This window comes from Vicugna pacos, chromosome 3, assembly GCF_048564905.1.
Source record: "Vicugna pacos chromosome 3, VicPac4, whole genome shotgun sequence".
In the NCBI taxonomy this organism is placed as follows: Eukaryota; Metazoa; Chordata; class Mammalia; order Artiodactyla; family Camelidae; genus Vicugna; species Vicugna pacos.
In genome coordinates, this window is record NC_132989.1 from 73,226,352 (window position 1) to 73,253,370 (window position 27,019).

General features: G+C 46.5%; 1 protein-coding gene across 5 annotated transcripts in view; it reads left to right on the forward strand.

Annotated features, from left to right (window-relative positions):
- ZNF366 (zinc finger protein 366) overlaps nucleotides 1-26,339 on the forward strand; it is a 269,574-nt gene extending 243,235 nt beyond the window's left edge. For all 5 annotated transcript variants that reach the window (XM_072958546.1, XM_072958547.1, XM_031675079.2 and 2 more), the window contains 4 exons: nucleotides 5,512-6,857; nucleotides 9,993-10,184; nucleotides 19,213-19,387; nucleotides 22,306-26,339. In XM_072958546.1, coding sequence (XP_072814647.1) covers nucleotides 5,512-6,857; nucleotides 9,993-10,184; nucleotides 19,213-19,387; nucleotides 22,306-22,829 — 2,237 coding nt within the window. In that variant the 3' untranslated portion in view covers nucleotides 22,830-26,339. The remainder of the gene's footprint in view (nucleotides 1-5,511; nucleotides 6,858-9,992; nucleotides 10,185-19,212; nucleotides 19,388-22,305) is intronic.
- The last annotated feature ends 680 nt before the right edge of the window (nucleotides 26,340-27,019 follow it).

Here is a 27,019-nt window from a genome sequence, read left to right on the forward strand (position 1 = left end):
GAAACCCTTAAGGAGTAAAGAATGTGAGAGAATATATTCTTTCATGAATTTCAGGATAAACAGAAATCAGTGTGGACTGGAGATGAGTAGATTTGCCCCTGGTGTGCTGACTCACAGCGACTCTACTAATAGCACTTACTGGAATGACCTTCAGTTCCAATGAGAACCACAAAATACCAGTAACTTTATCTGGGGAATATTTATATTTTGGTGCAGTAGGTGAATTCCCAATTAAAGGGCATTATTAGAAGAATTTTTTCCCCAAACTAAATGTAGTTTCATCTTGGTTAAGCTTTACATTTCTAGTTGATCTTTATGGTTCAAAGAGGAGATTTTGTTTTTGTTTTTAAAATCCATTCATTCCCCATTTCCTCATAACTAACTTTCATGGATAATACCTGTTAGAGAAGACATCCTGAGTCCCAGATTATTCTAACTCAGATCAACCGAATATTTTCCTCCTCAACTCATGTGCTTCCTGACTTACAGCCTTTTGGTTTGGTGATTGAGTATACACGAGGAAGCCTGGAATATTCTCTGACTATAGCAATGAATATGCATGATTATTCTAAGACCTCTCCCTTTCTCCACCTGCACATTAGTACAAAGCAGGACACCGCTACTAACTTGTGAAACATTTTCTTTGGGTGGGAGAGTGCAGGGTGACCACATACCCCTGGTTTATGTTTCACCGTCTCAATCCAGGGGTCTTTCTTTCTGTCCTCTATTTCCCATTGAACTTGTCAGGCATCTGTTTTCTGACTGGGTTCCAGAACCTTGTACCCTAGTTTTAGTATATCCAGGATTTAGGGCTTACCCTGAACCCAAGGGTCAATTCAGAGACTGGTGCCCTTGGGAACTGAACCAAACAAGAGCACACACAATGTATGTATATTGGGTTCTCCCCACAATAACTACCTGAGAATTTATTATTGTGCTTATGAGCTAACTAAGGATGTCCCCCAAAAGTCACTTACCATCTAAATAATGTAAAATAGAATTAAACATTTAAAGTTCCATATGGAAACTTTAAAAACAAACCACTCATTCCTCCTTTCATCTCATAGCAGTTTACTGAGCATCTACTTTGTACCAAGCATCATGCTGGGGACTGGAAACCCAACAGTGAATCAAATAGACCCGATCTCTGCCCTCGTAGTCCAGCAGGAATTGCAAGAGCAGGTTTGCCAGTGTTGACCCAGCACTGACTGACTGTCCCAGTATCTGAGCTTTGGGTTTGACAAATAAGCCCTCTTGTCTCCAGGAGAGTGACCTCTGATATTAGACTAGGGGCAACTCCTCAGCTTCCTACAGGCTGGCTGAAATAGCTCATAAGACCACCCACTCCCCTTTGTCCCCACCCAATCCTCAGTCCCTTTTGTAACCAAAGTCTTGTGTTATGAACATAGGTGCGAAGAGATCTCTGGAATAGGAAAGAGCCATAGAGAAAGGATGGTGGAGTGTTCTTAAACTAGAAGGCTGATCTCTGCACTGAATAAACTCATCCTGGCCTTACCCGCTGGCCTCTTTGATTGGTTCACATTTACTGCTGTGACAAGACAAACTCAGGGTAAATGGGTAAAGTTTTGGTTTTGAGGAGGCCCAGATGCCAGTCACTGTTGACCAAGAGATTCAGCTTGAAAACAGAGATGATGTCAGTTGGCTTCAATCCACTGATCATCACCCCCAGCCCAAGCTCCCCTCTCCCATCTGTTCTTTCTTACCCACCAAGAGCACCACCCAATCCAGTGTTAACAAACTTTCACAGACACACTCTAAGTCTCCAACAATCTCATGGGGATACCCCAACCCCCATTACATGGATGAGAAAATCAAACATCCAAATTAACTTGCTCATTTTCCCACATCTGCTCACACAAAGCCAGCATTCAAACCCAGATCCTCAGACTCCAAATCAATGCTCTCTGCACTCTCCCATAGCTATCTACTTTGACAATTTCAGTTCTTTATTTTTGCATATTGTTTCAGCACATCCTGGTGGGGAACTGTCTTCTAACCTGCTGGGTTTCTGGGAGTGGCCACAGATTACTGGCCAGGGGGAGGGCCTGTGGTTCCCACACTCCCTTCCCTGACCAGATCATCGCTGCCGCCAAGCTTCTCCTGCCTTCTGCAAAGGAGTCCTGCATCTGTCATGGATCCCTGTGGAGCACGTTGGTGGCACATATTCAGATTTTCTAGGAGTCTGTTAATATTTTTTTGCAGAGGACTTTCAGCGTTTTAAGTGGACTGATTTTAAGATAAATGACGTCCTGAGGAAGGCATCCTTTACCTGCTCTTCCCTTTGACGCTCTCACCACCAACATGGATTTGGTTTTTAGGTGTAGTTCGTTAACCCCCTAGGGCTCTCCCTGGCACCCTGCGGTCAAATGACAGAGATATTAATAACTAGCAGCAGCTACAGCTGGTTTATGTTTCAAGAAGCTCAGGGGGAAGTAGATCTAGTTCTCCTTGACCTCTGTAGGGATTGGCAGTGCTCCTTAAGATATTTATGCAGAAAGGGACTGCTGTTTTACAGGTCTGGGAAAGTGTCCATGGATGGATCTCAATGTTTTTTGAAACCTCTTGACTTACTGATCTTACTCTAGAGCAGGCAGACTACTATTTTAGAACTGGGGTATGTACATATACAAGTCAGAAACTGGGGAAAATTTTTATCATATTAAATTAGGGGGAAATTAAATTGTACATAAGTAGCTCCGGATTTGGGGGACATAATTCTGCCATTTATGTTAAAAAATACATTGTCTCTGTTCAACAATGTTTCTTTGCTTTGCTAGGTCAGTGGGGACAGAATGAAAATGCAAATGCTGAAAATAAATATTTTGAATTTAGCATTATATTAGAAGTGTGTCACTCCTAATATATTGAAATGAGGCAATTATTTAGACTATGTCACAACTAAAAATAAAAATATTAAACAAAGACAATAATAATGTGCATACACCGAAATACCTTCAGTTTCAAAATTAGTGATAACATTCCTTTCCAAGTAAGTAGCTTTCCGGTATGATACAGCATGTGGTATAAAGATACCAGACACCATTAGCCATGCACTTTCAAACAACTTTTTAACAATAAAATGCACAAAAAACCTCAGTAAATTATGCCTTATGTTCTGATAGGTCTCTTTTTAACTAATTCTCTAGTCAAGCTCTCTAATATGAAGTAGGAATCACTGCCATTTTAAACCAGATCAGAATAAAACAGAACCTATTTGCATTTGGATGGGCTCTGCTGTGGATTGCCATAGTCACTTATAGCCTGGAAGAGTTCTCTCCAGTCTGGGCAGCCTTTTTGCAAATAGCATCTTATCTCCAAAGGGGATATACAAGTAACAGTGGCCAAAGTGAAATTCCAGAGAAAGGAGCTCCCATTTTCCTCCTTTATTCCAATAGGACACATTAGCCTTGTCTGAAAGCCAGTTATTTTTAAAGATGCAACAAATTCGTGGACCAGGGCCACCCCCTCTATAAACGTATATGAATCTAGGGCTTAGGACCTAATGAACTGCGAGTCAAGAGAGGATCTATTAAACACGAAAAATCATCCAAGAGCCTCTGCCCTCTCCATCCTCATCCTGTTCCCTTCATAGCATCAGCACCACTCCCCTCATTTAGACAGTGTCCCCACATCCCTCCCTGACTCACAAAGCTAGACATTTCATTCTCCTACTGTTCTCATCACTTCCTACAAGTGCCTGGTCCTTGAAGCAGCAGTGGTGGAAGAACTAGAATTTCAGTAAGAATTTTAGGAAGAAGCAGAGGAAGGACAGGACACAGGGCTGGACCTCCCTTTTTCTGACAGTCAAAGTCCTCAAACCCATGGAAAGAAGATAAGCCAGGTCTATCTTCTCACTCACATAACACAAAGCAAAGACTAACAGACGTTATGTTTTAGTTCTCTAACACTTTCACACAACAGTTTTAAATAATGCCCAAATATTCATATAATAAGGGCACATTTTTTTCTCAATTGGATTTTTGTGTATGAATTGATAATCCAATATAAAAAGACCCATTTTGGTTTTAATTGTGCTACAGTTCTCAAACGTCTCATAAAGACCCACATGTGATTTGGGAATATCCAGAGACTTATAAACACTGCATTTGTCTTAAAAAGGAAAAAAAAAGCTATATTTCAATTTTAAAATATATATTGTAAAATAAGTACATAAATAAATTTTTTAAATGAAAAAAAAAACTGCATTTGTCTCATTAGGAACTATAGGAAATCAACTGGCCCTCTTAGCCCTAGCACCCTCACCTTTCACCTCTCATTCTGCAGTCATTCCCAGGAGCCAGAGTTAGTCCAGGACCTATCCCAGCCCTGTCTCCAGTGGCCTGAGGCCAGACCTGATGCCTGGCCTGGCTGACTGGGTCTGTGGGAGCCTCTTCCAAGCAAAGGGGACCAATCTCATTCAAGCTCAGAGAATTTGGGCAGAAAGGGTCCTCACTGGAAATGTAAAGTCAACCATGTGGCTCTTTCCCACCTGTATTCATGTGAAGAGGACAGAAAACTGGCAAGGAAAAGCGTGAAAGGAAGCATGGCCTTGGTTTAGACTCTGGCCCCACAGGCTCTCCCAGACAGACCTGACGTGGTCACCAGGACACAGTAACTGGCTCAGCAGGGAAATAGCAGGTACCACAGGAGTCACCAACAGAGCTTTATTCTGACATCTGCGTGGAGGAGGAGACAAAATGTGCAGTTTTAGAGACTCACAGTGTTGGAATTTTCCTCCTGAAGTTGCTTCATTTGGAAGATTAGAATGTATACATTGACAGGTTGACTTTGTAACATTGGATTATATGCTTTTCTTAATCACATTGATCTCATCTATTTCATATACCCCAGCAACCCCCTTGCTAGGGGTGGATACTCAGAAAGTCTGAGATCTGAACTAAGCAGTAAAGTCCCTTCTCCTGTGTGGCCGTAAGTGTCCTGATCCCCCAGCAGCAAAGTTCCCTAGACAGGGAGAAGCGGTGGAAATCAGTTCACTCAGAGAAGAAATGACCCTAACAGACATTTATATCATGAACTGGCAGTTACAATTCCATCTCAGGCTGAAAAGTCACAGAACGTGTCCCAGTTCTGACTTGTGCACTGAGTAGCTGTGGGACTCAAGCATGCCACTCCTCTCTGGACCTTGGCACCCTCATCTTAAATGGGGATAATGGCTCAGTAGGTTCTTGGATTTCTTCCCAGTCCAGCCCACTCATACCCAACCCGACCCCAGCTATGATTTTGTGACCGTGGATTTACATTGGAGTCCTAGGGCCCCACTCCAGGGGGCCAGTGCTTTCCACATTAGTAACCAGGTTTGCCCGGGGAGGGGGGGTGGCGAGGTGGTATTTTAAACAGCCCTAGGATAAAATGAGACTCGGTGTTAAACAACTATTACTTTTCATAAATTAGTACTGACATTTAGCCAAAACCCTTAATGGAAAGGGGGATTTTTAAATTTTTTTTAACAGTAAGTTTTTCTCTTTAAAGGAAAATTGTCAAGGATGCAGAAGGAAATGAAGATGGTCAAAGATGAGGATGTGCATTTCAGTTTGGGTGTGAAGAGGGCTCCCTCCTTTCCCCACGGCCTGCAGCCAGTGGCTTCCCGAGGAAAAGTTCCCCCAAGACACCCTTTCCCGGAAGCTCTCCGGGGGCCGTTTTCCCAGTTCAGGTATGAGCCTCCTCCAGGAGACCTAGACGGATTCCCCGGGGTCTTTGAAGGAGGAGGGTCTCGCAAACGGAAGAGCATGCCCACCAAGATGCCCTATAACCACCCTGCGGAAGAAGCTGCTCTTGCCCTGCACCCAGAGGAGAGCAAGAACCGGCGCCCCCCGGACCTCCCCCTGCTCTTCCCGCAGCCACCGCGCCCCAAGTACGACTCCCGGATGATCGACCTGTGCAACGTGGGCTTCCAGTTCTACCGCACCCTGGAGCACCTGGGGGGCAAGGCCGTCAAGCAGGAGCCGGTGAAGCCCAGCGCCATGTGGCCCCCGCCGACACCCGCTCCGTTCCTTCCCACGCCCTACCCCTGCTACCCCAAAGTGCCCCCAGGCCTCGTGTTCCCCTTCTTCGTGCCCTCGGCCTCGCCCTTCCCCTTCAGCCGGCACACCTTCCTCCCCAAGCAGCTTCCGGAACCGCTGCTGCCCCGCAAAGCCGAGCCGCAGGAGAGCGAGGAGACCAAGCAGAAGGTGGAGCGGGTGGACGTGAACGTGCAGATCGACGACAGTTACTACGTGGACGTGGGCGGCGCGCAGAAGCGCTGGCAGTGCCCCACCTGCGAGAAGTCCTACACCTCCAAGTACAACCTGGTGACCCACATCCTGGGCCACAGCGGCATCAAGCCGCACGCGTGCAGCCGCTGCGGGAAGCTCTTCAAACAGCTCAGCCACCTGCACACCCACATGCTGACCCACCAGGGCACGCGGCCCCACAAATGCCAAGTGTGCCACAAGGCTTTCACCCAGACCAGCCACCTGAAGCGCCACATGATGCAGCACAGCGAGGTGAAGCCGCACAACTGCCGCGTATGCGGCCGGGGCTTCGCCTACCCCAGCGAGCTCAAGGCCCACGAGGCCAAGCACGCCAGCGGGCGGGAGAACATCTGTGTGGAGTGCGGCCTCGACTTCCCCACCCTGGCCCAGCTGAAGAGGCACCTCACCACGCACCGGGGCCCCATCCAGTACAACTGCTCCGAGTGCGACAAGACCTTCCAGTACCCGAGCCAGCTGCAGAACCACATGATGAAGCACAAGGACATCCGGCCCTACATCTGCTCCGAGTGCGGCATGGAGTTCGTGCAGCCCCACCACCTCAAGCAGCACTCCCTCACCCACAAGGTAGTGCGGGGGCCCCAGAGCGGGCGGGGCTGGCCGGGCCCCGAGGAAGAAAAGCAGAGCCCCGGGGACGAGGGCCCGGCAGGCCTGTGCTGCTCCCCACCGCTCACATGGCAGGAGGCTTCTCTTGTCTGCGCCCTGATGGCCTTCCTCGCCTTGAAATGGGGCAGAAGGAGGAGACTAGCCTTTAAGCCCTTTTCCTTCTAGCCTTCTAGAGTCTGAAGTGGGCCTGGAAATAAATAATGCAGATGGTTTGGAGAGGGGGTGAGGAAGGATGAAGGGAACAGCTGGTCCTTGTGCTGTTGCTTCTTAGCCTCTCAGAATCCCTAAAATTCTGTTTCTGGAAACTTCGTCCGTGGCACTAGCATGAGTGTGTCATCAGCCCCTATCTACCCAAACCCAGCTTTCCTAGGAGATACTAATCAAAGCCTTCTTCTAGAGAATCCTAGAGAATTCTTTTGGTCTTTGTCAGCTGAAGCAGTGTCTACCTTTTGGTTTATTTTCTCCATCAGCTGCTTCATTTGCAGGTGGCACTGAGGGGAATGAAGCCTGGAGGGCCCAGTAGGGCCTGTGCCTCCCCCATTGACCCTCTGCCTAGTTGGTTCCAGTGCTCTGTGGTTTATAAGGGGGGCATGAGAGAGCCTTCTCATCCATCGGGTTTGGTTTTATCTTTCCCAAACTCAGGTCTTCAAGGAGAAATATACACCCACGGGTCTAAGTTCAGCCCAGTTTGCAACCAAAGCCCTGGAGTCATTCAGGGTGAACTGATACAGGGTCCCAGCGCAGTCCTGAAATCTTACTCAGCTAAGCTTGGTCTGCTTTCAGCTTCCGAGAGGGGAAGTTTGCCCCACTGACCTCTACTCTCACCCCCTTGACCTCAAGTGGTTTTCCTGGCAGGAGAGACTTCTAGCAAGCTGGAGTTTCTAAAACATTCTTTCATTCTGAAAGTTCAGTGGAGGGCTTTGCCCAGCCAGGATAACATTTCTTCTCTGGCATTGTGGGTTTCATCTGATAGGCTAGGGCCTAGCACGGGGCATTTTCCAGCTAGGAGGTGCCTGCCTAGCACAGGAGCCATCAAGAAAGAGCCTAAACTGAGAGTCAGCCACTGGGGAAGCCATATGCTCATTTCAGGGACTCCTCCATGTGTGGAAAAGGAATGAGAGAGATACATTTTAGAACATACGAAAATTCTTTCAGACAGTAAAAACAAAAAAAAGTCAAAGTGGAGAAAACAGCCTGGTATCTGAAACAGGTCTCATTTGAATTAGAAAGCAAAATGCATTTTACTTAAAAGTATCCGCAAACAGTGAGAAGTAGTATTTGTTGAGCACTTGCTATGTGCCAGGTGCTCTACTTCTCATGTAATCCTCTTCAGCAACCCAAAGTGCTAGCCGTGGGTATCATGACTCAAGTTTTGCAGTTAAAGACGCCAAGGTATGGAGAAGTCATCCAGAATCTCTGTCTCCAGTATCTCTGCTCTTGAACACCGTCAAGACTTCCCCTTTCTCCACCCCCTCCTTCCCTTCACCTCAGCAACTCTGCAAGCCCCCTCTCTGTGGTTTCACTGATTCTGTTAAAGACATAGCAGCTTCCTTTGTTCCCAAAGTTGTGTCCAGTCTCCCATTTACTTGAGTTCTAGGCCAACCCACACATGAATTTTACTTTGGACACAATTCTCTTTAGAGAATTCCAAAAACAGTGATAAGTAGGTACTTCTGCTTAGTCCCAGGACAGCTGGCTCGTAGCCACAGACAATCTGGAGAAGAAAGATGCTGAAACAAATTGTAAAGCCCATCAAGAAAATAGTTTTCATTAACTTCATAATTTTAAACTCACTGCTTGACTGTGCAACACATTAAAAAAATTGATCTTCTTAGAGCACATTAAAATTTAGATTTATTCATTAGCATAACTCCATACTCATCTACAATTATCTAGACTAGACAGTAGTCCAGTTGGAAAGAATCCCCGGGTTCTCATGACCCACCACTTCATCTTGAGAGAAGGAAGCCTTCACCAGGAAAGGCCACAAGAACTTTCTAAGTTTATGCAGCCAGTAAATGGCTGGACAGAGAAATGAACTCACCCTTTAGTGCCGTGGGCTCACCTGAATTGAGAAGTGATACTTTCTTACCGTGTCCCAAACTATAGAAATGGATATATAGGCAGAGAGAACCTTGGAAACCCTCCCACCTTAGGCCACTATGGACACCAGGTAGTGTGGGTTTTATAGGAAATAGTGGTTAGCTAAACGACTTATTCTAAACCTGTAGTAACCTTAGTTTTAATTCCAGGGTTCTCTAAGTTTTCCTTCCAACAAATCATTCTGGGTCAAGATCTCTTGCAAAGGCCTTTTTAGGGAAGCACTAGTTAGTCAGGGTTAGGAAGTACTCCACTCACGCCGAGTCCCTGGAAATGCTTTCAACTGAGGGCATCGATGCTTAAGTACTCAAACACTTCTCCCAAACAGCAAAGCACCTAGAAAAACCTCCTTCTTTCCTGTTTTCTAATTCGGAAAGCTATCCTCTACCAATTTCTCTATCAGACAGAAGCTGTTTGGAGGAGGCTCCAAAGCCAAATCACACAGAGGCCACTATGGCCTGTGGGAACCCAGGGGACCGTTTCAAGAGATGATTAACAAGTTGTAATTTTTTAAAGTGTGGATGTGAGTTTTTGTTCTGGGATTTTCAAGTCCATTAATGAGAACTAAAGAGAACACTGGTTTTCCTATTGGAAATGATATTATCAGTTTAGGAGGTTTTGTTTTTTCATTATGATGAAAGCTGGATTAAAGACTCATTTCACATACCAGACCATGGAGCTCTTACCAAAATCCTACTAATCCCTGAGAACTGTTACGGTGGAACTAACCCCAGCAGCAGCAGGAACAGCAAAGCGATAGCTTTCTGTTCCTCTAACGGTCTGGCTAGTTTATGGTTTTTAGAAGAAAAAAAAGATTATGTAATCAACACTTCTTAAGAAAATAATTTAACAAGGCTGTAGCCACACCATTTGGAACTCAATATCTGTCACTAAGTTCTTTGTGGATTTATGTTTCCGAAGGAAAGTGAAGGCTGCTGTCCTGGGGAAGGCCTGTTCCCTGCTAATCTCGGCTCTTTTGATCTTTCCTCCCTCCAGGGTGTGAAGGAGCACAAATGTGGGATCTGCGGGCGGGAGTTCACGCTGCTGGCCAACATGAAGAGACACGTGCTGATCCACACCAACATCCGTGCCTACCAGTGTCACCTCTGCTACAAAAGTTTTGTGCAGAAACAAACCCTCAAGGCGCACATGATCGTCCACTCGGACGTGAAGCCTTTCAAATGCAAGGTGGGCGGTGGGCCCAGGGAGGAGTGCCATAGGGAGGGCTCAGAGAGCTGTGCAAATGCCAGTGGGAACCTTCTACTCAGTCTCATCAGAGGGGCCTCTGAGGCTCAGAGTAGGCCTGCAGCCAACCCCAGGCCCATCTGCTGCCCTGTCCCTCTCTCCTCCACTTCTGTGCTCAGCTGAGCCCTCAGAGCCGCCCTGTTTGTCTTGCTGTGTAATCAGTGCACAGAGCTTGAAGGCAGCTACAACAGGGAAGGCTGAGGGTGGAGGGCCCCTTGGGAGAATGAGGTCCTTTAGCCACAAAGGATGAAGGTGATGTGGAGAGCTCCTGTTCTAGAACAAAGCAGTCAGGGGCCCTCTTCCCCTACCAGCCAATGAGTAGAACACAGAGAGGAGTCAGAGAAGCTTCCAGCCCTGCCCTCCTCCCTTCCCACTGCCCTCCTTCCCTTACCCCTGCCCTCCTGACACTTGGGCTGACAAGTGTAATTTGAGGGCAGGTATCCCAAGACTCACCCCCCAGGTGACCTCAGAAATGTTTGCTTGGGCTGAGGAACAACTGTGAGCATAGTCAGCTAACACGTTTCCCATTTATTCCTGAATTTCAGGGAGCATCTTCATTGTGATCTCTGTGTCACATTAACTTGGTGGAATTTTTATTTCACCCACTGAGATAAAGTGTGAGCTGGAGATTTGTAAGGCCCAAGGTGTGGAGGGTCTAACTCAGAAATACTCCGGCTTCCCAGGCTGGCCCCTTCTCCACAGTTTCCCTTCTCCACTTCTAAGGTGGGAAGGAATCTTGCTCAGGACTGGGTGGTTTAATTCAAGGAATGGATGGGCAGGCGTGGTCATTGCAGTCATGAGGAGGGTGAGGGGGAAGCAGAGAGAAGTCCCCACGATCAGATATCATTACAGCCTTTCTGTTTGAAATAGACGTTTTCCCTCTCTCTGTGCTGTGTGTCTGATGGGGATCCCTGTTTCTGAAGTCCGGTTCCCCGCCTCCAGAGGCTGTTCTTGCCTTAATCCCTCTGCAGCGTGTCCCCCTACTTGAAGGAACCCCCTGTGAAGGGACTTCTTTCCTGTGCTGGCGACTCCTGGACGGGGTGAGAGGGGTCAGGAGCCAGCGCTTCCCTAGGCCCTTGCAGGCATTCTCCGGAGGTGGGGGAGGGAGGCTTCTCCCTCCAGCCCTTTTCCTGCCACCCGCTTGTGTTTCCCCTCCTTTCCTTCAGGTTCCCCGCGGTTTGAAAGTCAATTTATGTCCATCTTGAGTCATCTGAGCTAAAGAGGGAGGAAGCTGCCTGCAGGACAGTGTACGCAATTCACAGGGCCTGGTGCAAAATGAAAGCAGGGGCCCCTTGTTCATAATTTTAAGACAGTGAAAGGAGAGCATTACAACACCCCTGGGGCCCTTCTGAGGTCAAGGCGGCGTAGGACTGCACAGGCCGCACACCCATGAAGCCAGGCCTGGCTGCGCGAGCCTGGGGGACCACAGACCACTTCTTCTCCCACCCTTTAGGCACAACTTTGACTCCTGCCTGCCTCACTGAGCCCTTTGAACCCTTCACTTTTAACAGAGACATTCTTGCCTGGCAGGGGCTTACTGTCCCCTACGATACAGTTGTAATCAGGGGCTCCTTTCTCCTCTTCATTCCTTGTGTTGAGTCTACCCTTGGGCTTTGAGCATCAACTGTACTTTTTATCTTATCAGCTGGTGGTAGAGCATGTAAAGGTGTTAAAATAAGAAGGGAGTCACTGAGTTTGTAGTCCCCTAAAAATCCACCTCGGTCCAGGCTGACCAGCTCCCACTTCCCTCATCAATTTGGGGTTGTGTGCGATGTAGGGGCACAGAGGCAGTTCTATTTCTCTAGGCCAAGGGCCTCAGAGGGACCTGGAGGATTTCTTGGACAAGGAATCCCCGAGGATTTTGAGGGTTCTCTCTGGTACCAGTGCACAGAAGATGGCACATGATGGGCCCAGTGATGTAGGAAGCCAAGTAAACATGATGTTTCAGGCTGCCCTTCACCCCAATGACAGTGCACCATGGATGGTTCCAAGACGTCCAAAGGTGACGTCTAAAGGTCACCTTTACGGTTCAGAAACTCAGTCTGACCTGTCCTTGAGGGTGGATTAGGCTCCGGATGTCTGATCATACCATCCAACCCCGTAAGAGAAGGGCTGAAATGCCAGCTCTGAAATTATGCAGTTCAGCGCCCCCTGGGAGGTGGGCCTGGCCCTGGGAATGGCCTGTCATCTGGCAAACATCACTTCTTCCCAGTGGGCAGGTCCTCACAGGAGATCACAGGAGGTCGGAGGCTGCTTAGGAAAGTATATCTATCATTGAACAAAAAGCATTGGATGTTAAAGTGTATGTTTGTCAAACTTAAGTGGTCCTTCTCCATTCCTAGACATTTCTGAACAAGAACAGGTGTTAAATCACCCCCATCAGAGCCCTCTGTCTCCTGGTGATTACAGAAGCATACCGCCAGATTCCTCCTCTCTTTGTCCCCATCACCCTGTGAAGTGCCACCTGTTTGGTGTCCTCTTCATACCATCACCCCTCTTCATTTCAAAGGAATTTTGGAGCATGTCTTAACTTACAGATATGTAACGGGACCCTGTGTGTTTGTAAACTAGCTCCAGATCCCACTGTGGGATAGGCTACCTCCAAATGGCATCCTGCGTACCGACTTTGCTTCTTGTTTGTGTTGTGCTGGACTCTTGGAAATCTGGCCCTGGGTGGAGGTGCTGGGGTCCAGAGTGGGGAGATGAATGGAGGGCCACTTGCTTATCACCAGGCAGTTCACCTCCCTCAGAGATGAGTGGCAGGCTGGCTGGCTGCAAAGTGACACTGGAGTGACAATGGCACAGACCATTGAACCTGAGCTTTATCGCAGTGACAGGGAAGAGTTATTCCCTTTACATGACTGACGTGGCTTGAAAAAAGAGACAGGCCTTGCTCCAGCCATACTCTTAAGAGCTGGCCATCTCCTTCACCCCAAAACTGGCCAAAAAAAGGAGAGTCTTTAAGTAACAGATTTTAATTTCTTGGGATTCTCACCACTAAAAGTCCTTCCTGACATAAATCCCTCCCACTGTGGCCACATGAACTGGTTCTCTCTGGCCCTTGCTCAGTGGAAACAGCTGTCCACAGCAAGCAGAAACATTCGTTTACTGTGGGATTAAGCATTAACAATAGGATGGAAAATTCGAGGAGAGGAAAGGTTTCCATTCTATATTGTTTTTTTTTCCTTATAAAAAAAGTTACTGCCCTTCTGGGTTCTTTTGCTATTGGCTCGACTTCTGGACTCCTTGCTTCTTGGAGCCAGCTGGAGTTTATCCAGAGACCTGCGCCTGTAGACTTAAGCCATGTTTCTGAAATATGCTTCCCAGATTCTGCGTAAGCACGCAGGGGTTGATTTGGATGCTATCCTTGTAGTGGCCACACTCCATAATAGCAAAGAACCAGCTGCCGTCTTTGGAAAAGCTGTCCAGGAAAAGCAGCCATCCAGAATTTCCGGGACAAGTTCTCCTTTGAGATGGGTGAAGCCGGGAGCTGCCTGTGTTATGAATCACCAGGTCATCTGCAGCCTGGCCTGAAGCGGAGGCCTGAAGGCTGAGGGCAGAGCAGAGAGAAAAGGATGAGGTCTCCCTGAAAAGAGTCCCCACCACCTCTGCCAAACTGGCTCCATTTCCCCCTCCAGCTCTTGGATGCTCCCTCAGGGGAGAAACTGGGTGGGGACATGTTGGGGCCCAGTGCTTGAGATCTGGGTTCTCAGGCTGGCATTGAGGGGGTTAAGGCAGTGACCAGATAGCAGCCTTTTGGCAGCAAAGCCCTCCTCAGCAGAAGGAAGGATATAGCTGTATGAACTGCCTGCTTAACAATGCCTCGCAATGTCCCCAGGGGCCCGCCTGCAAATAGATTTCATCTTGCTTTCTCTTGTACTTTTCAAAGCTTCCTGTTTTCTCACGGTCCTTTTGGACAGTTTACAGTCTCTCTCTCCCTCCCTCCCTCTCTCTCCCTTTGAGGAAAGGAACACCCTTCTTATTAAAAGAGAGAGAGAGAAGAATGTAAGGGAAGGGCAGTTTAGCGGAGGCCATTCTCCGCGGCTGCAGGCTGCAGCTCTTTGACCTTTTCTTTCAGAATAGGAAAACACAAGCTTCCTGGTGCATCGCTGTCTCAGGAGCCTGCCTCTTCTTGGCTTGGTGGGCCCCTGGCCCCAGCCCAGTGGATGCCCACTGCCATCACGCTGTCTCTGTGCACAGCGACTTCTCCCTGACTCTGGCCATCAGCACTGTCGCTGGGACTCAAGGGAAGTTGCTTGAGGTGCCTCAAGGCGCTGGACCGGGGAGAGATGGGGTGCCAGGAGGACAGAATTAGGAGCTTCTGTGAAGATAAGAGGACAGAGAATCTGTCCGCTGTTTAAAGGGCTGACAGAAAATCAGAGAGTCAGATGATGAGCTCCTCAAAGCCTGCAATCTGGATGAACCTTCTCTTTCCATCCATATTTCCCAGGGCTGTGTCAGGCACCACTGCTTCCATTCCTTTATTCCTCAAGTAACCTGGCTGGTATTTACTCAAAGGATTCTTCACTTGTTCCTTCCTTAATATTCCTTCCACGTAATTTCGTTTAAAAAGACAGCACCCTCATCATCAAAGTGCTTTCTATTTTTGGAATGCAAAATGTACATGATAATGATAGTAATAAGAGCTAATATTTATTGAGCTCTTACTATTTGCCAAGCCCTTTATATGAATTATCTCATTTGATCCTTATGAAAACCTTTGTGAAAACTGTGATCATCGTCGACATTTTACAGTAGAGAAAACGGAATAAGTTCTCTGTTCCTCTGGGGTCTCACCATCGCCTTTCTGCTCTGCTGTCTCAAAGCCTAATGATCTGTGCAACCCATTTTTAAAGGACAGTTCAAAACATTTGTTCCACTCTTCTGCTGCATTTTAGTTCCACCTCCCTCAAAAAATAGGTATAAAAGTGGGCCTAGATGGAAAAGCTGATATTTAGTGTCAGAGGCGAACTAATCCTTCTCATTAGAGCAGCTAAGAGTTCAAGAGGGGTGGACTGGTTGCGACAACCACCTGCGAGATGAAATCTGACTGCTTATCACTCCATGAGCTTCCTGTACCAGCACCTAGCCTTACTTTAATCTCCACAGACCTTGGCAGGAAGTGATTCAGCAAGTCTTGACCTGGGCAAGCTCTTAGTCTCACATCTTATGATGAAAGGGGCCTTTTAGATGACTGCTTTTCCCAGAAGAAGACACTCAAGTTCTGATGCTTCCTCCCAACTCTTCTTCCTTCCCATCTAACTCCCCTCCTCTACTTCCTGGACGATTCTACTTGGAGCTCACACTAGACTCCACCCAAGGGTGCCATCTTTAATTGACTCAATCCTCTTGTCCTGGCCCCTTGTCACTAACAGTGACTGAGGGGCCGCTCCAGATTTCACAGGCACAAAGTATCTCCATATTTTTGTGTACTATCAAGTGAGGTCAATCTTCTGAGAAAGATGAAGAGGCCAGGTGTTTTGGATAAGGACCAAAGGCTTTGTGGAAGAGTCAGAGGCTGAGAGGAAGTGGCTAAGGGTACCTACTACTGACAGATGACTGGTGTCCAAGTGCTTCAGGTCCTGAGTTAATTGTCTCTATCCTTCTGCCACTGAGGATTTTGGTTTGCAAACTAGTGGGTATAGGTTTAGTGGGAGCAAGGAAGAGAGTTGGTGATGGCTGCTTTGTGGAGTTTTTGCATGAGGAAGTGATATTTTTCCTGACTTGGTTGTTTATTTCCTAACCATATATTCAGATACTCATTAAGTGTTACTATATGTGTAGCCCTGTGCCTGATACTGGGGTTGGCCATAAAGAAGAAGAAGGTAATCCTTACATTTCTGTAGACTACCTGGGACACCTTTTAGTGTCCCAAACATCTTTCAGGGTTGGCATGCTGTTGCTTGGCCCTGGGAAGGCTCTCCATTGGCTACCAGTAGGCTACCATGAACCATGAAGGATAACTCTGGCATATAAAAATTAAATTTTATCAACAATGAAATTAGTCTCCTTTACCAATCAAGCATCAGATAATATAGCCGACCAGCCATGTCCCACAATGGAGTTTCTTCACTGAGGCCATAGGCCTTGACTTCGGGGAACAATATCATTTATTAAAATGATAAAACATCCTGATGTCCCCATACGCCACTAAAATGCCCCAGGAAGTCCAGTACTGAATGAATCAATCCAGAAAAACAGGAGAAAGCTATGATAAAGGATCATGGAAGTTTCCCTGTCTAAGATGAGGAAGAATCTGGAAAATACCCAGCAGGAGACCTCATGATGTGTGCACACCCCTGTGTGTGCTGGGGTGGAGGTGGGTCGACGAGGGGGAAGGGGGTTGGGACCTCGGGGGAGTGAGTTGCAGGATCCACTCTTGCCCCAACATCACAGCAGTTGCATCAGCAACAAGCAGTGGATCATTATCACGACAATAACAGTTCCCTTGCCTGTAGTTTAAGGTTGATTGAAGTATCTGAAAATGTTTAATGAAGAACCGTTATTTCTGGTGTCAAAACAAAAACAAAAGGTACTCTACATATTCTTCAAGGTTAGGCTAAAATTTCATCTCCTTTATAAAACCCTTTCAGACCAATCTAGCTTCTAATATCTCAGCAACCACAGATGATAACCAAAAGTAGACTGTCATCCTCCCTGGGAGCCAGTGAAGGAGGAAGGTGCCCATTTCTTCCTTTGATTCTCTCTGCCTGGCCTATAGGACCAGGAGGCCTACCCGTCCAGGCTTGAACTAGTGCAGCAGCCTAGTTGATCTTCCAGCCTCTAGTTCCTCTCCCACTAAATGGCTTGTGCTTGACTACCCAGACCTTTAGCTCTTTTCTAGTCTTCTGCTGCAATGTGCCCCACCCCTTCACTCACTCAGCAAAGTCTTACTGAGACCCTATCATGTGTCAAGCCTGGTACGAGGCAGGGATTATAACAAAAAGGCAGGCAGAACCTTCAGAGATTCTGCAGTCTACTGAAGGACCTAGAGATGCTGCAGTCTCCTGAAGGACTGTTCAGCTCAGCAACTCCAACAGCATCATCACTCCAAGTAATCAGGAACTCTCCCATGAACCAAATGAGATATGCCTTTTCTAAGATGACCCAATGTAGAATCTCTAGATATAGTTTTATTTTTTTTTCTCCTTAGCCAGAATGAGAACTGGATAAACTAAGCTAATAAAGAGAACTCTACCAGAACTTCCAAACATGTGCAAAACTGAGCCACAGGTTGTTATGTCTTTATGAATTGCTTCTGTTGAGAATAAAAAGGAAGCAAGTATCCATCCCACATGTGGGGCTTTCTCCTGAAATTAGACTGACTCTCTCAGCTTTTCCCCTCTTGGGTCACCTTTTCCAAATGAATGTGGTGTGCAGGGGCTCTGAATAATGCGTGTGGGACACCCGTGTGCTGAATTCATTCTTGCTTGTAAGGAAGTAAAAAGGGGAAAAGTACTTAAAACTCCCAAATGTGAATCATTTAAAAGTACAGAGCCAGCCATTTGTTATCCATGCATGGATTATCTGTGACAAATTTGTATTCCCAGGATGGCTTCTTACTGCCCAGCATTCTTTTAGGCTAATCTCCCAAGGTCACAGTTGTTAGGTCTATCCATACTCCCAAGGATGGCTCAACTCTTACCTCCATCACTACCCGAAGAAAACATTGCCTTCATTAATAAAAATTCAACCCAGAACCCCCAACAGTGGCCCTAAAGACATCTCTTAGCGAGGAAGGAAAATTGGTGTCAGCTTCAGGGGACACCGCATCCCAAGTCCTCTCTCCCTCTGCCTCTCACTCCATGTGGCTGCCCTCATGACACGGGTCCCTGAGAGTGGGAAGGAAAAAGAGGAGTATGTTCCTCCTTGATGCTCTGGGCCCAGCACAGACACAAAATCCTTCTTTGCATTCCTCACAGCACAGCCAAGGACAGGCTGGAGTTTCCAAGCCCTGCTTTGCTGAGGTTTGGGGACAAGAAAAGCAAGGAAAGACCCCCAGAGCAGCTGTTTGATTTACACCCTTTGCATCTGTACACATTGCCTTTGAAAAGGCAGCTCTGCTCTTCCCAAAGAAGCTGACGTACCACTGCTGTGGTCCATTATATATTGGCAATTGGAGTGGAATAGGAATGAAAAAAAAAAAAGAATGCATAACCAATGTTTGCTTTTTGTATACCTAGGATGATATTTTTAGTACTTCAAACCTGTACCCAGAGAAAAGACACACTCCTGCCTTTACACGTATTTTCATTCCTTTTAACTCTGAAATCCATCCCAATAATTAGCAAATTAAAAAATTAGAAAAATACTGCCTGCTATAGTCTAACAGGAGAGTTATATTGGGGGGACCCAGTATGGTGTGGTGGTTGACCATGTGGCCTCTGGTGTCTGAGGACCTGAGTTCACGATCCCAGCCCCAGCACCCACCAGCTGTGTGCCTCGGTTAGTCCTTTCATCTTAATCCCTCAGTTTGTCCGTCAATAGGGATGATAACAGCACCCATTGCAAATGATTGTTGTGAGTTAAAGGAGATATTCCCTGGCAGACTTAGGACTGTGCCTTCCTTCTGTATTATAAACACTCCATAAATATTAAACAAGTAATTGTACCCTTATTATTAAAGTGAAGTACATTTTGAGCAATTGCTTTTCAGAGCAGCTTTCCTCCTTTTCAAAAGGTTGCATTCAAAAAAAGCTTTAATAGCTTTATAATTTTTACCCTGAGTATAAAAATCCCTGTACAACAGGAATAAAATCTCATTAATCCACCCCTACCTGCTCCACCTTTGGGCCTGGGATCAATCCAGCCCCCCTCCCTGAGTTCCATGGGGACACTTTCTTTAGAAGCAGCTTAAAAATGCCAAGATCCAAACAAAGTGGCAGCACGTCTGTCCTCACATCCTGGGTGTGGTTACCTGGGCAGTGTCCCCAACTCCGAGTAACCTGTGTTCTCCTCACTGTCCTGACAGCTGTGTGGGAAGGAGTTCAACCGGATGCACAACCTCATGGGCCACATGCACCTGCACTCTGACAGCAAACCCTTCAAGTGCCTCTACTGCCCGAGCAAGTTCACCCTGAAGGGGAACCTGACTCGCCACATGAAAGTGAAGCACGGGGTCATGGAGCGGGGCCTCCATTCTCAAGGTAATCACCCTCCCAGGAAGCCCACAGTGTCCCTGGCCAGTGGATCACAAATGGAAGCTGAACTTGCTTTTAGGGAACTTTACCTTGGGGGGTTATTCCTATGGTCGAAAAAGGGACCATAATTTTCAAGACCATAGCAGAGTAGCAGGAGCAGGCTGACAATGTTACTGTAGCAAATGTAATGCTAATATCTGAAGATAGTAAGTAGAAGTGAATTATAGGGAGTAGATCAGAATATCATAACAATGCCATTCAGTACCACTATTAGTTCCTTGTTTCAGACTCTGCAGCAGGTACTTTGTCTCTGTGAGTCTTTACAGCAGCTCTGGGCTGGAGGAACTTCTATTATTCCCATATTATAGATGGGGAAACTGAGGCTTTGAAATATTAACTTGCTCAACCGATAAGTAGCAGAGTGAGGATTTGGACATAGACCTTTGTGACCCCAAAGCCTTTATTGTACCAACTTCATATCACTGCTGTTAAAGGGCATGTGACTTTTCTGCATTCTGAAAAGCAATTCTGCAAGTTTTGCTGTCAGCAGAAGTGTGTCTGTAGCAGGCTAGGTCTCCTCTACCTGTTTACACGCAGATACACCCAAGGATGGTTTTCCTGCTTGGTAGGGCTGATCAGCCCTTAAGCAGAGCAGGGACTTCTAGTTCCCCCACTGAATCCTAACTGAACTGATGAAAAGTTCCTGCCTCCTTTGTCTCCTCGGTCCCAGGGCCCTTAGCAGTAGAGTTTATGTTCTAGATGTACTGGATTCAGTGGCCTGTCCTTCAGTAAATGGGCAATAAATGCTCTTTGTCCAACGCAGTGCGCTATATGACATGGTAGACACCAGGGAAATGAGACTGTCTTCGCCCTCTGGGAGGTCTGTGTGTGGGGAGAGAAGACACACGGATGTGCAACTGACAGTATTGTGTTAACTGGCTGCTGTTTTCTGACTCCAGTATGACCGAAGGGTGATGTACTTAGCTATTATTGCTTGTCCCCACAATCCCACAAAGCAGACTTTGTTATTCTCAATTTATGTAAGAGGACACCAAGGCCAAGAGGTGTTATATAAACTGCTGAAGGCTGAACACAAGTCTAAAGTCAGAACAGCGTTTCTCACTCAAGAATTTCTGACTCAAACCAGTGCTCACTGCACTGGGTAAAAACACAGGGTGATTTTTCATATTTGCTGCTTCTCCCACCCCCTTTACAAAAGAAGTGGTCAGCTAGGCACCCATGTTCATAAATAGGATCTATGCTTGCCCACCCAGCATGAAACAAAATGATTGTAGCTTTCAGATTCCTCAAACACCCGCTGAGTTTCTGGTGACCCTGGGTGACAGGAAACTGTGATCATCATAAAACAAGGCCTGGAGTTTGTACAAAAGCCCTGAAAAAGTTCTGGTTAAAAAACAAAAGCAGTTTTTTTTTTCCTGAGAATGTTTTTCTCCTGAACAATTTTTTGTATGTGTAGTTGCCTGAGCCACTTCCCAAGTTAGGCCTGGATTTTTCCAGGACAGGTGAAGTTTGCTCAGCCGCTGGGGCTGGAAACATAGAAGGCCATGAGGAGACAGTCCTCCAGCTGAATGCCCGGCTGGCTCACCACGACTTGGCCCATATGGATGCTCAGATCCTAACAAGCACCTAGAGACTGTCATTCTTCTGGAAAAATCAGGAGCATCACTATATATGAGAGTTGCTCTGAAAGATGTTAACAGGCTTTCCGCAAATGTTTTCATCTATAAAAGGTGTTAGCACTTCTTCACTCTAGTTTTTGAAATGGCTCAAAAATCATGACGCAGATGAAAAAGATCCTCCCTGAACTGGACATCAGCTCGCTCTGTGCATCCTCACCCCAGAAACCTGGTTCTCCCTGTGCAGCAGGGTCTGGCTGCAGCCCAGACCCCTCCCTCCTACTTCTCTCTTCAGTCCGCCCCACCTGTTCCTCTAGGCCTGACTGTTTGCTCACCACTGGCTGAGGCCTTCAATTCACATCAAGGGGAGCCCTACCACGTGTCTGGTGGCTGCTGAAAAGTCCACCCCTACAAGGGTCTTCAAACTGAAACTAAAAGCGAGACCCTCTTACATCACTGTGCCCACAGCAGGGACACAGGCTCCTCAGAGGACCCTCCTGTGCCTTCCCTACTCTGTCTACACTGAGGGGGCCGGTGATGGGGTGGCCTCCTTGGCCCCAAATGGAATATCTGTTTTTTTCAAGATGAAAATATCTTTATTACTGTTATATTTTCCTTACGGTAAAACATACGCCCACTGTTAAAAGTAAAAGAAGAAATATATTAGAAGTGAAAAAAATGTAAAAACCACCTCACAGTTAATCATTTTTGAGATTTTGACATACATCTTTCCAGACACTTTGATAGATAAAATTGAGTCTACACTATGAATATATATGATAAACACATATATTTTTTACATCCAGTATATAGAGAATACCTTTTATGATCAGTAGTAGCTCTCTACATCTTCTACACATAGAGAAGTACCTTCTACACACATACCTTCATGTGGAGGTGCTATTATTTATTTAAACAAATCTCAATTGTTAAATTGATAAGTTATTTTCACAGTTTCACTGTTGAGGATGTGGTGATGAGCATCCTAAGACATACATAACACATCTGCCAGACTATTTCTATAGTTTAAATTCCCAGTAGTTACTAAGTTAAAGATGTGCTTATTTTCAAAGCTTTTCGTGCCTGTTGCCAAACTCCCCTGAAAGGAGTCATACCGCGACGTAGACTCCATCTGTGACAAGGCTCATCTCTCTACAGCCTTCCTGGGGATTCATCTATGTTTAAAAAGTAAAATCAAGCCACACTAACTGGCCCTGGGTTCCACCCAGCTACCCTTCCCGCGGCCTGAACGTTTCCCGGGGCCTGAACGTGCCTTTGCTCCGGCAGGTTTTGGAAGGGGGAGAATCGCCCTGGCGCAGACGGCGGGGGGCCTGAGGAGCCTGGAGCAGGAGGAGCCCTTCGACCTGTCCCAGAAGCGCCGGGCCAAGGGGCCGGCCTTCCAGTCGGACGGGGAGAGCGCCAGGGGCAGCTCGGGTCACGAGGAGGACGACGACGACAACTGCTACGAGGTGGAGCGGGACAGCCCGGGCCTTGGTCCCCGCAGCCCGCCGCTCTGCGCGCCCCAGGACCTGTCGGCCAAGCCCGAGCCAGGCCCCAGGGAGGAGGCGCAGGCGGAGGAGGACGCGCCGCGAGGGGACCGCCAGCCGAAGAGGCAGGACAGCCCCAGGCCAGAGGGCGGCCAGGAGAGGGGGTTTGGCCGCAGAGACGAGTGTGCCGGCCTCCGGGTCCTGCAGAGCGCCCGGCGGGCCCCCTCTTTTTCTGATTACTTGTACTTCAAGCACAGAGATGAGAGTTTAAAAGAATTACTGGAGAGGAAAATGGAAAAACAAGCAGTGCTTTTAGGGATCTAAGTGGACGGTTTAAAAATTATACTTGGAAAATGAGAACTAGGCAGTGCAAATACAGCTTTCCGCATGAGCTCTCATTTGCTGGAGACTGGAGAAGGGCACGGATCTTTACAAATGACTCAGACTAAATGAGCAAGGAGTCCTCAGTCATATAAGTACTTCTCAGGTCATTCACTGGGCCCTTGATTTTTAACACACACGCAGGGTCTTCAGCGTGTTTTCATGGCTCTCCAGTATAATCCACCGCGCATATTTTTCTAGATATCTAATTGTGAGCTGCTGCCGAGGTGCTTTTAGAAATTCTGTTTTCCATTGACTAATATGCAATACACAGTAAATTTCTTTCTAGTTACAAAAATATGGTGCTTGACACGTTACCTTATTAATGACCATTTAGCTGAATGTGTGAAAGTTTTATTTCTCCAGATAGTTGAAAATATTAGTAGCTGTGTATATTAAAAAGTTGCCTTTATTGAATAATCAAAAGTACCAGAAATAACACAGGAGGGTGAGTTATTGAGGAGGAGGATGTCCTCAAGCAGTTGCTGCATATATAAAACAAAATTCCAAGAGAATTTGAATAATTCTGACTAAGGAAAACCCAGCAAGACTTAGATTCCTGCCCGGGTCCGCCTTGTTCAGCTTTTGCTACCTTCATCAGACATGGCATCCTGAGCATGTGTCCAAATGTTTCCTGACATGTCTCAGTGTCGTTAAGCTAACCCTGAGAAGAGCTCCCTCCTGGAGACCTTGCTCTGAGGTTTCATGCCCAATAAGGCAGTTGCAGGAAGAGCTGTCACCTCAGGAGTGGTGGGTTTCTCTTCAGTGCTGGAGCAGGGGATGGGGGAAGAAATTCTTCTTGAAGTCTAAGCTTGAACTTATTTGGTGTGTTAGAATAACATCAGCTAATCACTAGGAAGAGATTCTGAGCTGTGTTCTCAATGTTGTCTGCACATTAAAATTATCTCAGGAGCTTGTTTAAAACTATCAGTGCTGGGGCCTGACCCCCTGAGGTTCTGACTTAATTGGTCTAGAGTAAAGCCCCAGCATTGGTTATTTTCCAGATTGCCCCAGATGCTTCTCATGTGCAGCCAGGGTTGAGAAATATTGACTAGGCTAAAATAGTGGCTCCCAAGGCCCCCTTCCAGGGACTCCATAAATATTTCTGCTTCCGGCTTCAGACTCATTAAGACAGAAAGCAAGAAACCTTGAGATCATATTGCTGACGTCGGCCTTATTACCTGTTCTGTAAGAGCCTCACAAGGGGCTCACACACACACACACGCACACACACAGTATAAACACACACTTTTTATACTAGAAGATGACGCCTATGATGTTTATGATCATTTAATCTGTTTAAAAAGATACAGCCAGCCTCCAATGACTAATTATTTCTTCCTAGATGCTTGAATCACGATTCCAGTGAGTGGTGGTGACTGTAATGGGTGGGCTTAGCCCAGCAGGTAGGCACCGGCCTCTGACGAGTAAAGCAGTGCTGACAGGATGTCGCATACGTGTGACTGACCATAAGCAGTAATCCTCTGGTACTGTGTCTGTGTTTATCTAAAAACTGCCTCTCTGTGGGTAGTTTCAACTCTTATTTGTAGAGCTAGGTACTGTTTATTATCTTGCTTCCTGTCTCTCCAAAGTTTCCAATAGATATCTTTAGAAGACCTGGCCCACCTCTGACTGCTAGATGCTGGCTTTTTCTCTTAGCCAAGGTGCTTCCCCATCAGCCTCATCTAGTTCTCATCAGTCACACACATGCTTCGTCAAGTCCCTGATGCGTCCCTCCTGCCACCTTGCCTAAGGCTTCTTCCTCCGGCCTTACCACCACCACAAAGTGCCAAAGCTGCTTGGGTTTCCTCCTGCCGTCCCTGTCCCTCTTCAGAGGACCTGCAAAGGGGATGATGAAGGGAAGATTGTGGGTTTCTGCGGTTACAAGTACTATTCTGGGCCAAGAACCTGGCCAAGTCTTCAGAAGGGCAACTTACCTTCCATTCATTTCTATTAATATAGCTCATCATCGCCTCCGATGACATCACCCAGAGGCTGGCAGAGTTGTCTTTGAGGTGTCCAGCTCTTAGGGTCCTGTTACATAGTCATTCCTTCAGCAGCCAGGCCTTGAGGATCTGCTACAAAGGCTGCAGATTTCCAGTTTGTTCTGGGTGTGCCAAGCTGGAATTGGAGCCAGGAAACCTAGAATAGCAAGCTCTAGAATTTTCTACCCAAAACGAATCATATGGCAGTGTTTGAGGAACAAGTTAATGTTGAGATGGAGAGAGTATGGTCTAGAATGGTGGTTTCCATGTTGTTTGTTGAGAAGCCAGAGGTCCCTCTTAGGCACTTCCAGAGCTGCTAGGGGAGAAGGCAAAATTCTCAGCCCTCATGCCCACCTTACTGTGAGTGGCTCAAATTCCATCTGTTTTATGTGTTAGCCTTCCAAGTAAAATTTCATTTGGAGGGAGAAAAAAATGGGTCTAAGAAAAGTAATGAAAAATTGTTATGGAATGTCTTCTAAAGCCTGATTTTAGTTCTTGACTCTGAGTATGAGAGACTTAATTAGATATAGCCCAATGGTTATATGCACTGACCTTCTGAGAACCAAGGCTAAGACCTTGGTTTTGTTTGTGACCAACATCCTGATTTACCTGCAACAACCCTGGTTTATATTTCTTGTCCCAGGGTAATTACTGAGTGTCATGTTAATTCTCAAAAGTATTCCCATTTGGGTAATAAATTATATGGACACTGTATGTGTAAGTACAGTGCTAAAGGAAGGGTTGGCCAGCCTTGCTCAATGAGCTAATTAACCAGAATGCAAGCCTGAATGAGAAGTCATGAGGCCATCCTCAGAGAATTAAGGGATGAAACCATCCAAAGGTCCTCAGCACTCCAGGGACCAGGACAGCATGATATATATCACATTGTGACACTCTGAGTATAGGTCACTACCAAATGGTTTCCAGGCTTTTGACCACTGTCTTTGAAACAACCAGCTGACCCAGCCAAGTAGCATATTTTTCTTTTATCCTTTTTATTAGGCTTATGATTGCCCCCTCTTGTTGCCTTTCAACTCATTCTCTTTTTTTTTTTTTTCTTTTAACAATTTGACTTGCCACTGGCCATGAGACTGAGGCCAACCTTCCATGACCCTGCACGGGTAACTGGTATATTTGTATATGAGTAGTTGCATGAGACAGCCTTATGTGCATACTGTATTTATTAAGCCCTGAAGGCATTTAATAAAATATTAACATTGTGTTTGGAATTACGATCTTTGTCTGCTTTGCTAGAACAAAATGTAACAGAGCTAACATTTAAAATCCTTCACATATTTGGACAATATTACACCAAATGTTGATTTTGTACAGAATTCTGGCTCGCTATTTAAAACTAAAACTCCAAGTGTGTAGCAGCCCAAGTTGTGAATATTGCTTTCTGCTTCAGAGAAAAAGCAGTTTACCTGAAAATAGCATTGCTATAACCTGTGTTTTGTTAATTTAAGCAAATAAAAGCATGTTGAAAAAGCTGTGTTAATTATTTGTGAATACCTGAAATTTTGCAAGGACGCTGCCGTTGTCACCGTCTTACTCCTGCCCTCATACCTTCTTCCAGACTGGTTCCCCTTGGTGGGGGCCTTGACCTGTGGGAGAGGCAGTTGTCGGATTCTCCCTCCTTTGAGGTCAGAAAAGATTAATGAACCTCAGCCCATCAGCAGGCAAGTGACCTCTTCCTAATCCTTTTCTCTACTATTTGGAAAAATCAGTTCTGGAATGGTGTCATGAAGAAGTGGAGGGTTAGAGGCAAGATTGCTTTAATCTTCATCAAGTTCTTTGTGCAATAAAGTTCAACCCAAAGGCAGTATACTCTAGTGGGCAGGAGCACGGATCCTGGTGCCAGGTTCCTGAATTCAAAGCCCAGCTGTCCCACTTCCAATCTTTGGGACCTGAGAACAGTTTGTGACCTATTCTCTGTGCCTCGGTTTCCTCATCTGTAAAATGGGACTAGGAACAATACCTTCCTCATTGGATTATTTTGTGGGTTAAAGGAGTTAATATATGAAGATGCTCACATTGTACACTATGTAAGAATTAGCTGTTATAATCACCATCAGTGAAATGGCCAGAAAACTGAACACGCAGCTCTCCTGCCTCAGCAGAGCACTCACAAAGCTGTGTTGGTGTGGG